This window comes from Balearica regulorum, chromosome 4, assembly GCF_011004875.1.
Source record: "Balearica regulorum gibbericeps isolate bBalReg1 chromosome 4, bBalReg1.pri, whole genome shotgun sequence".
NCBI classification, from domain to species: Eukaryota; Metazoa; Chordata; class Aves; order Gruiformes; family Gruidae; genus Balearica; species Balearica regulorum.
In genome coordinates, this window is record NC_046187.1 from 58022907 (window position 1) to 58034948 (window position 12042).

Genomic DNA, 12042 nt, shown 5'->3' on the forward strand with positions numbered 1-12042 from the left:
TAACTTCAATTTCATGGAACAAAATAAGGAAAGCGTGCTGGAGACTGACAAATAATGTATGGGTTTCCAACTCATTATGTCTGATTTTTTTTGGCCCCCCCCCCCCTTTTTTTTTAAAGTCAATTGCAAGGAGGAAGATTTTGAAAAAAGAAATCAGAAAACAGTAATTGTAATATATTATAAACTGACTCAGTTTGTATTACAGGTATCACCTTTGATGGAAGCAGAAGAATTAACTAATGATGTTTTAGGAATCAAAAACATCATTCCCAACAAAGATGATATCTGGGCTGCTTTTGAAGTACTTGAAAATGGAGAACTAGGTTAGTGACAAATTTATGCATGTTCATCACATTTTATTATTTTTATTTTTAAATACTTAACATAATCAAAAGCTTAGTTAAAGAGTTACTAAAAAGTTTATAGAAACAAAACAAAAATTAGCCCAAAAAATTAGCCTCCATGCTGTTGTTTTACATTTGGTTACTGGGGCATCTGCATGATTTCTTTCTACACTTCACGAGAAATAATGTGATGAATTGTTTTAAAATGCTTATAAATTGGGGGCTGAAAAAAAAGTTCTTTATGTTTCTCTGCTTTGCAGTTCATTAGTCATCAGCTATAGAAAAGTAGATCTTACCAATAAGTCTCAAAGAAGAAACTTATTTTCATTAGAATGTCAGCAGCTGATTTTATAAGGAATAATGTTTTTCAGAAAATGAAATGAGAAAATATATGTAATCCTTAGGGGAGAGGATCTTTTTTATTATTTAGTCAATTACTTTATCTGTGTGGATAAAAAAAGAGGCATAAAGTGTGTAATCCTGTGTTTATGGCAAGTGGCATTATGGTGCATCTAGTAGAATCTTGAAAGATTTGTTTTAAATATGGTTCTGCTGCCAACAAGAGCAAATGTCACACGGTCGCAATATTCATGAACTGTAAAGAGGTTTTAACATTGGGAGTGCTTTACGCATGCTGGAACTTGCGCTTTATTATTAGAGATACTTAAAATTACATAGAGTAATAGAGGGTTTTTTAATTAAAACATTGTATTTTGATGAATATTCACTAATGCCATCTGATTTTTGAAGAATATGGGGGGACAGAAATGCTTTTAGTAAAAAGCAACATCTGTTTGCACTTCATAGTAAGTTGCTGCTTTTACTATTTTCATGTTACAGACTAATTTATTTCTGTAGCAAAGATACCTATTTTCAAGTTTTAAAAAAAAGTATTAAAAAATGGAGATAACTAAGATTACTAAATGTTCCAAGATTGTTTGAATAGTTTTGTTGTACTTGATTTTCAGATGTGCTTACAATAACCTCTTCAGATTCACTAATACTCCTTATATACTGTCTTTACCTTGGCAGTATCAGTAACAAGAATGCAAATGCATTCTCCCTTTTGAGTTAAAATAAATGATCCTGATTCCTCCTTGCATCTTGCAGCCTTGTGGTGATGTGTAGAGTTGTAACATAGAGTTCATTTCCAGATTCATAGATGCGGGTGTCAACTGACAAAGAATGCTAGCATCTGTTATCTTTAGAAGAGTCCTGATAACTCGTGCAAGTACTCTAGAAATCCTATTTCTTTTGACTGAGTAATGGAAAAATTTCAAGAGGGAATTTTACTTTCTTAAATTTAATATATAACACTTACAGACAAATGAAAACTAATCTAGAATTGGCCAAGAGAACATGAAAGTAAATACAAAGGACAATATATAGGACAATAAATACTAGCAAGGGATTAGAGCATATCTCATTGAAACAAGAGTTTACAATGCAAGGTAGAAATGGCATACCTGTGTTTTAAAACTAAAACAATCAATCAAGAAGTCTAATTCAGCACCTGATTCCAAGCAGTAGAGACTGTGTTAGTGAAATGTCTTCTTCATGGACCCCTTTCTGGAAGAATCTGTGCATCAGAACAGGCGAACTGAATTAATAATGTTGAAGAATAAAAATAATGCATGTAGTAATGCAATACACTTAGGAAGGCTCCTTAGTGCTAAGGCTGAATCTGGCAGATTTTCAAAAGGCTGAAACACAGAAAATAACAGAGAAAAACAGTCCTGTGTAGTCCTTGATCCAAATGCGACACTAAAAAACTAAAAAAACCTACTTGATTCTTTGCTGCTAGAAGTTGATCTTACTAGCATCATTTAAGAAACACCATTCAACATTGCATAATCTAATTTACAAATAAGTTGAGATTCTGACATGTCATGACAGAAATGAAGTTTGCTTATTTGTTTCAAACATATATCAATGGTCGCAGTGTCTTTCTGACAGAAATTAATTTTCTGCTTGTGTTCCTGCCATGATCTGGTACCTGTCCAGTGCATGGTGGTATTCAGTTTTACACTCAAACCTGAAGTTTTATAAGAGTTATTTTACTTTTTAAGATATACTGCCCTGAAAATGAACCCTGAGAAGCCAAGAAAATTAGAATCTTATATTTTCTAAAAAGTAATTTTCTCCTGATAGTTAATGTTGTTTAAGCTGAAAATTACTGGGTTTGGATATTTACCAGCATATGATGACCGAAGTAAAAGGGTAATTGGACATATGTGTTGACTGCTTGCTGTTCAAAATACTAAAATTGCAATATTAAAAAACCAGCTAAATTATTTGCATGTAGAAAAGTTGAAATAATTGATAATTTTATCTAACCTAATGCAGAACGTTCAATACCATATGCTTTTATAAAATAGGGTGTATATATTTTTTTTTGGTAATTTGTGCTTGATGGATAGTTTGTAAATGAGGTGTGTTGCCAGTAAAATAGCTAATGCATTTCAGCATGATGATTTATGTACCGTGTAATGCATGATGACAGATGGTCTTAAATGTAACTATAAATAAAACAGTAGGTGTTTACTCTGGGAGTGCTGGTGTTCTAGGAAGATGTGGTGATTTGCCAGTGTTTCCTGCCTTTGATTTGTAAAGTTCTCCTTAAAATGGATTTTGCTTTCTTGTACAAAGACAACAAATTGTTTTAACTTTATCACATCAAAACCCACGGTTTCCCAAAAGTTGAAAATAAATTTTAAAAGTTTGACCATTTAGAACAAAAAGGCCAGAAGAAGTGGGGTTACAAAGTAGGGACTGAGCTGCTGTCTACGGAATAGTATTTTTGTTAGGCTGCTTTGTTGTCATGTCTGAATAATAAAATCTTTATATAAGTGGTATAACAGGTCTACAGGTAAGGTAGGTTTTTTGCATCCCAAAACAGCGGAGTTTTTTTCTGTCACTTAAGTGTGTTATTTGTGGCTGCCGCATTCTGAAGCTCTGGTGTTCAGGTGTTCAGGAAAATACGTTCTGCTAGAGTGTAGTGCTGGACAGTCCCAAAGCAGCTGTTGACATTTCATATTCATCTACCCTAGCAGAAATGAAAAATGAGATTATGGTGGCATACTTTTCCCTTCAGTACTTTAGAGACACAGGGCTAGACTGCCTGACCCAACGTGACAGTGTCACACAGGTGTGACTTCCCAGGAGCTGCACCCAGCTCTGCTCAAGGCCTGACCCACATAAGTTGGTGTGCAAATGGGGACTCAGAACTTTTGGAAAAATCTCTCTTTGGAAATAAAGTGACACTTGGATCCACTGCTGTAAGTTGTAGCCCGCAAAGCCATCATTAAGGTTTTTGTGCTTTCATGAATTACAGTAGGTGCTTACTGCTGAGCAGATGAAAGCCTTCAGGGGAGTGCGTGTGTGGAGGAAGGATTAATGGAGAGGGGAACTGTAGTCTCCCTCCAGCCACATCCATGTTGCCTTGTGTGATACCTCAGGTTGTGTAGCAGTACGTGACACACTCAGATTTCTGCTGGATCTGGTAATGCAGATTTAGGGACTATTTGCAAGATCTTCCCTACTTTCATTTGGTGTGTGAACTGAGGTTTGTATGGAGTACCGGCTGGACTTTCTCATCACTGCAGTTTTTCGGTTGTGTGAAAGGGTTTCAGTTTCGCTTTTAGGATGGATGATAGCTATCAATAAATGTTTGAGCAACTGAAGTGTTGAAGTGCACATGTACAGTCCAGTCACGCCTTCATCTATTGGTATTTTAATCTTGCTGTACTCTTTGTATGAGGTTGGACTATAAAAGTACAAGTCTGGAAATTGCCTGACCACAGCAGTGGGGAGAAGACCTAGTGAGACCACATACTTTTCCCTTCTAGTAAAAGGAATGTAATGAAACCAAGAGTCTGTCTCACTCTCCTTTGATTATTAACAAACAATATAATCTATACCAGTTTGGGGTGTTTTCACTATAATTGCTCCAAATTCTTTGGGTTTTGATTGCAGAGAACTGGTAGCTATGATGATTGATTATTGTATTGAGCCTAGGCCAATGAGGCCCAGTAAAGCTGCAGGTCTCAGTTCTGTTTGATCATATTTAGGTATGCCCTGTGATAGTTCCTAACTTTTGTATTTAGTTTGAAAGCAGTTTTTTAGTGTCTTTACATAAGAAAATATTCATAACTAAATACAAAGGAGTCACTGAACATTTGACTACTGCTTATTTAATTTGATATTCATTACCTGTGCAGACCCTGCTGGCAACGGTGTTGCTGCAGAAAGTCAATGAAGTGTCTAATTGTCTTATTTTGAAAGCAGTGTTTTTCTTCTATAGCTCAAAGGGAATGAGACAGTGTTCTGTATAGACATGTGTAACTTCTAAGGGCCTCCAATCTTGTTGTTTTGTGGTTGTTTTGTTTTTTTTTTTATTTCAACATTGTGTTTTGTTTTGTTTTGTTTTTTTTCCTCTGGCATTTTCAGAACGTCCTCTGCATTATACAGAGAATGTACTAGAACAAGTTCTTCACTGGAGTTCACTACCAGAGCCTGGCACTGCATATCTGATAATAAAGAGATTTCTAACAGCAGACATGATAAAACTCTACAGTGGTACGTATGTTTTTTAAAACTTAGATATTTCACGTGGGGACATGAGGTTGGCAATTCTTTCATAGCTGTTTTGTTGGGGCAAAGTGTCCCAGAATATCTGAATTACTACCGCTTAAAATTACTGATTTACTGAGGGTTGTGCTGACTTCTTTTTAAAACATAGAAATTATGGACGTTCTTGTTTCTACAAACTATAAGCTCTCCCATTTGAACCTGAAAGTATACAGAAACTTTGCATTTAGTTCACAGTTGGTGAACTTCTGCTGTGAAACTTGAGACTGCTCTTTTATCCATAGTGCAGGTCTACACAGTCCATCCACATATATACTATACTCTCTCTCTCTGGACTGTATATATGTATATCTTGTGTATATATAATGGTTACATTATATATAAAACATATAATTTATATATAATTATATAAGTATGTCGTATACTATTCATAATTTCTCTTATATAATCCTATGCCTCCAAACTACAAAGCGAATTTCAATGACATACTCAAGCAACTGAATGACTTGGAGAGTATGTAGCCTTTAAAAAGGATCAGGAATTTAGATCTGACACTTGAAAGGAAATATAGCTCAAATATATAGTGGAAAAATATGATTTATAAGCTGACCTAGTCATATTTTGGTTTTCTTTACATAATACTTGGATTTAAATGTCCTGTGTAATCATGTGCAGTATTTGCTTTGAGGGAAGCAGGAGTTTAGAAGTTAAACGTGTCCAAAAATTACTGTCCTGTTTTCAAGCAGTTGAAATCCTGTATGCTGTCACTGTAAAACATGCAATGGTGACACATGATGTCTTATTTAATGCCTATCTGTTTCTATCTAATGACTTATTCAAATATATAATATTTTCTTTTCTTGGCTTCCCCATACACAGAGGTCTTAATCTCTCCATCTCTATCTCTTTTGTCTTGATTTTAAGACGTAAAAGTTATGCTATTATGCTTATTCTTCTGAAACTAATAGCCTTCTCTCATCGTCCTTTATCCCTGTAAAAGCATATTCCACAATTATGAACCAACTTTAACAAGTGTGCTATTCATGACATTTATGTTTGAGTTTCACTATCTCTAAATGTGTCATAGCAGATAGTGAATAGAGGAAAATGGCCTACTTCACGAAAAGCTTCATACATGAACTCCCATCACCTCACTCAGTATGCGTTGAGGTATAGTCAGAAAAGGGAATGGGTCATAATGATTGTGTGAACCACTGCTCTGAGAAGCACATAAGGATTAGGCTAGTGTCAATTTACAAAATGTAATACTATTTAAAGGGGAGAACTGCCATTTGCCCTCCTTCTTTTCTAATTTCTACATCCATTTGTTCGCCCAACCCATTACAGTAGTTGTTCGCGTCAATTCTATTCAATTTGAACTTAGTCGAGACACACTGGCTTTTGACTGAATGTTTACATTTACTGGCTTTTTTTTTTTTTTTTTGAGGGGATGTTAAAATAATTAAAACCTTATTAAATAAGTTATATTGGTTTTCTTAGTGGTTTGAAGGGAAAAATTTCTGCCATATTGCAGACTCACACTGTTGATCTCTGCAAACTACATGGCAGAGCCATCTTGTGTATTACAATCTTTTCTTGAGAGTAGAATTGCCATTTTAAGGAACTTCTACATGCTGAACATACTTTATCTTCTAAAATATTACTTTTTCTAACTGGATCTTGTTATAATAAAATAATGTTTAAAATAAACAGAGTTCTGTATTAATTTCATCTTGTTACGGTTTGAGTCCACTTTTAGCTTGTAAATTTACTCTGAAACATTAGCAATACTGAGGAGTAAGTTCACTAGCTTCAGCAAAACAGTGTATATATTAAGTGTAGGCAAAGATGAACAGAAAGTCTGCACCATTCATCCACATTTTGTAGTTGCAGGATCCTACGTGTTTATTGTTTCTCTTTCTAATCCTGCATCTGTACACACTGTTAAAACAAGTAAACAGCTATTTCAGGACAAAAAGATACAGGGCTTTTTTTAGATACATGTTGTACTTCCATCACTAGATAGTGTCAGAGTGAGAAAAGATGCAGGATGAGGTCATTGAGGAAGGGATGCTCCTAGTATCTATAGGAGGCGGCAGTTGTGGTTATGCTGGGGCTCTCCATCTCAAAGTGCACAAGAAATAACTGCTGTTTTGAAGGAAGAATGGGAGGCCTTAATCTTTTTCAGTCTTTTACACTCTTTATGTGGATAATTACTTCTTGCTGAGTAGTAGGGCTGAGGCCAGATGTCCAACCACTACTATTTGAACTATGTTTTTAACAGTGGATTCAGCCCATACAAATGGACAACTGAGTGGATGGATGTCCTCCTCCTTTGCAGTCAAATTAATAGGGCTGTGATCATATTGTGTTTATAACTGAATTCCATTATTTTCCCTTGGTTCTCAGATTTATCTTAGAATCTTACAGACTAAATTATGATATTTCTGACCTTTCTTTCTGGTAATGTTACCTCAGAGCTTTGTGTCATCAGCACTTTTCTCCTTTTTCTTCTAGAGACTTTAGTGATGTTTGAAATAATGTTGGTTCAATAGTGAGCCTAAAGGAACAACCTTATTAGCCTCATTTCATCTTGGCAACTTACTGTTGTCTTCCCTATCACTGCAACTTTTCCCATGTTTCTTATACATAGTACATTCTGCTTTTTCATAATTATTATACTCATTCTAATTTTGTTGATTTTAAACTAATTTCTCATGTTGTGCAATGTCAAACATTGTATTGAGGTCTAGGTGTATATTTTCTCTTGTCTAGAAACCAACTTTCCTTTTCAAGGGGAAAAAAAAGTGTTAGTTTACTTGTACGTTTCAGTAAATTCATGGTGAGTTTTCCACTTCCCTCCAGATCTTCAGTTCTCTCTTGACAATTTATCCATAGCTTTTCATGCTTGTTGCAGGAGCACTCTTTCAAGTGCTATTCAGAAGGGCGAAGTGTGCATTATATTTTGGTATAAGAAATACTTAGTACAGCTTAGTTCTATTTCAAGTCCCTTTTTCTTCTCCTTACCTGAAAATTTCCCGCATTAAAGTTTTATTTGTTAGTGAATCCGTTCTCTTGTATTTTTCTATAAAGTGTGTGTATATAAGTCCTTGAAGTTTTACCAGTACAGAGTTGTATAATTTGAGTGGGAAGTATTGATTTCTGAGATCGGGGCTATTACCCAGAGATATTCTTTGAAACACAAACTTCTAAACCATAGGTGGATCAATCCTGAATGTACTGCGTGCATCTTGTCCCTAGTAGTTGCAAAGTTTTAGAAAGTTTTGCATGTTTTGTAAAACTTGTATCTGAAAAATCATTCTAATTAGGACCCATCCTGATCATTTTAGATTTACTTTATGAAATACTGGCTTCTAAAGAATACAGAATATATTCTAGTTTTAGGGGTTTATTGTTTTTCCTCCTTCAGGCTTTTCCAAGATGTTTGGAAGTATCAAGCGTTTGATAGATTTGCTATGGTGGGAATACTGTGAAGTTTAGAATGAGTTTTTGTCATGTCGAGAGCTATGTGCAGAAACTTAGTCTTCCGATTTGGTACATGGTACAGACAGGAAAGTATCCTGCTACTCTCATTTGGTTTGGTTAATTAAAAAAAAAAAACCCCTAAAAAAAGCCTGTAATTGTGTGGATAAGGCTTCATATTCTGAACATGAAATAAATATTTTTATTGGCAAAGAAGGAATATGTTAGCACTTTTTTTTTTTTAACTGTGCGTGTATATTTGCACTTATAACTGAGGCAATCCAAGTAAATTCTGATTTTAATTGGTGAAATGTATTGATTCTAGCTTTAGATTCTATCTTACACTCTAATGAAAATACTGAGAAACTTTCTTTTGAGATTTTCCTTTCATGGCAAGCATGCTGATTGGAATGCAGTTGGTTTTGATGAAATCAAAGAAGTTTATTATCTTTTTAATTTCCATTATATGTTTTTTATAACTTTTTATAACTTTGTACTGATATAAAACAAGAGGGAATTAGATTCACAATTTTTAATTATCTTCTTTTTGCAAATAATTAGGGTTAGTAGGAGGAATAATTTAATTCTGACTCTTGAAACAGCTGTTTTTCAGCCAGTATGTAGGATGGGATTGAGATACAACTTTTCAAGTTAGTCCCAAAGTCTCTGTACACCACACAAATGATAGTAGAATCTGACTCAGAGTTTTGAAATATGACCTAACTGGTTTTGATGGTTTTGATTTTTTTTTATGCACTTCAAAATGTATTTGCGTAATTGGACGTTTGAGACTGGATATCACTCATACTTTTTTTGCATGCACAGCCATACATCTAATGCATGTCACTATTAAAGCATTGGGACTCTTCATAAATACTCATGTGTGGAATAACTGTCTAAAGGTTCTTTAAAAGAACAACAATAAACTTAAATACTGAAATATAGGTAGTTATAAACAGTAGTGTGCAGTGTATTAGACCCTGTAGTTTATGCTCATTAGTGATGTTTCATGCAAATTCTTAATTCTCCCTTGTCACCTCTCATACTTGCTTTGTGCACATCATGCAGTAGTTGAATATATTGACTGCTTATTTAGCAGAATGTATGAAAATGGAAAAAATACACAATTTTGAGTACGTGTTACAGCAAGTGTTGTTTCCAAAGCATGATTATTTGTGTAGTTAGCTGTGGCTGTGTAATACAGCTTTTCACAAATAATTAAAAAAAACAAAAAAGCAAACAATGAAAGTTGATCTTTCCTGACCAAATGAAAATGTATTTTTTATTACTTTTTTATTTATTTATTTAAAACATTTTATTCTTATTTTTTGAGATTATATTGTGTGCTGCTGCTTAATAGTAGAGTTTTGATATCAGATGCTGAAATCCGAAGTGAAATTTTAATGAAAAAAGCCAACCGAGTAGTTGGGTAAGGATGATATTCTCCATACACCACATACTCCTTTTACACCATGGTTTTATTTACTATCTTGAAATTAATATATTATTAAAGCTAGAGGTATCATTCTGGAACTCCTAAGCACGTTTGTTTAGTATTTCCTAAATAAGTGAGTGACTTACAGAACTTCTACATTTCCTAAATAAGTGAGTGACTTCTACATTTAGCAGAAGAAATTTGGTGGTGAAAGCCAAAATATGGCCTAAGTAGTAGTCTTGTAGTGGTTTGGGATAAAGGAATTATTAGCCTTGTTAGTATGGCTCCCTTTTCAAGGTGAAATGGTGAATCTCCTGCCTAGCTGCTCTCTCTCCATGATGGCAGTCTGCTTCCAGCACTAGTTACCTCAAGGAAAAAAGAATACCTCAGAATTCTGTTAAATTCTGTACTCTTTCATAAAGACTTCATAAGATGCAAGTAGGAATTATATTTGTTCTTTTGTTGTTCCTTACTTTGTAAAGTGCTGTTTTGGTTTGAGTTTATATGCATGAGTCATATCAGCATGGTAATTAATGTAATTAGTGGTCAGAAGTTTTTGCTATTTGAAAGTGGACTTGCTGGGAAAAGCTGATAAACTAGTTAAAAACAAGACAAAACATAAATTAGGCAGAATAGGAAAACCAGAAGCATCTGGAAGTGTTTATATGTATATGTAGATGCAGTAATTTATATGTACTAGTAATACTTTTTTGTCTTGTTTTATTTAGAATTTGAAATTGCTGAGAACGTACTGAAAAATCTAGTCTCTAACATTGAAAACCTTCAATGGTTCTGGTATTTTTTTAAAATAAAATCTTTTTCAGTACAAAGTTAAATGCTTTATAAAGCTGACTGCAAAGTTGTGGTTTTGTGGTTTGTTGTTTGGGGTGTTTTGGGGGGGGAGTTGATTTCGGTTTTTATTAATTTTACCAAATATATGTGTGTTTCTGTGTGTATTTTGACGCAAACAGAAAAATGTAGACAGACTCATGACAAAATCAGATCTTTATGGAAAATTGTTGCCTTTCTGAAACACATTTAAAGTATGCATGTCATACTTTTGGACTTAACTGCACATTCTGTTCTGAAAAGATTATTTTAATTAAAGTATGTTCGTGGATTGTTTCCATGTTATCTTAGAAGTGAAACAGAAAAGACTTTTTTCCCCCCAGTAATTAAAATCATAGTAGTGTCAATATTTAAGAATACCTTTGTTATTAATATATAAATATATTAATATATGTATTTAAATGTAATACATAGTTCTATATTTATATATTATAGAAAATTAAAAATTTGGTTTATATTATAAATTTTATAAACATATTAACAAATCCATGGAGTTGTAATTTCGGTTTTTGATAAACATTAATACTAGAGGCACTTAAAAACTAGCAGCTTCCAGTGTTATAAAATCATCTAACAAAATGCTTTTTTTATTTTCTTGGTAGAGAAAAATGAGAAAAGTAACGTTAAAGCAGGGAATCTGAAGTACAAAGAAGAACCATCAAAGCTACTGTCCGGAAACAAATTTCAAGAGCGTTATTTTGTGTTACGGGAAGGAAACTTGCTTCTTTATAAGGATATGAAGGTACAACAGACAAACTCTTCACCAAACTGTTAAGCATTAACTTAAGTTTTCTTTTTCATACAAAAAGAAGACAGACAAGCAGATCAACATTTCTGATATTGAATGGAGACTTCTAGTCTGGGGTTGAAGTACAAGTTTTTATTTTACTATTTCACAGATGCTTTAGTAAAAGCAGCTTGTCAGTTGTTCATTTAGCTATTGTAATTATGCATTACTATAAGCTTTAAAAAATAAAAATAAGCCAATGTTTAGGAATGCTTACAGCTTGTGCTGTGACTGAGATTTTTGAAAACCTACTGTAGAGAGCAGTAGTAAAAGTAATATGGAACTTAAGTGAGCTGCATGCTGTTTTTTCTTAGTATCTCACACAAAGCCTTTAGAAGTTACAAGCAATAGAATTCTTATGCCTACAAGTGTCATGGTAGAAGGGATTATAGGAAACAACAGCTCTCAGTACACTAGCAAAATCTTCCCCTGATTCCCAACAACAGCTTTCAGATGTATTTCAGTCCTCCAAAAACTAGTATGGATAGTTAGATATACCTCACAATTCCATAGAAGCAAATATAGGCATATAAGCACATAGCATGGTGAGTTCC

At 33.9% G+C, this 12042-nt stretch overlaps 1 protein-coding gene across 4 annotated transcripts in view; it reads left to right on the forward strand.

Moving 5' to 3' along the window:
- ARAP2 (ArfGAP with RhoGAP domain, ankyrin repeat and PH domain 2) overlaps nucleotides 1-12042 on the forward strand; it is a 136976-nt gene that overhangs the window by 105191 nt on the left and 19743 nt on the right. For all 4 annotated transcript variants that reach the window (XR_012835383.1, XR_012835384.1, XM_075752342.1 and 1 more), the window contains exons 26-28: nucleotides 206-323; nucleotides 4794-4922; nucleotides 11304-11443. Coding sequence is in view for 2 of the 4 variants with exons in the window: in XM_075752342.1 (XP_075608457.1) it covers nucleotides 206-323; nucleotides 4794-4922; nucleotides 11304-11443 (387 nt within the window). In the remaining 2 variants the exon portion in view is untranslated. The remainder of the gene's footprint in view (nucleotides 1-205; nucleotides 324-4793; nucleotides 4923-11303; nucleotides 11444-12042) is intronic.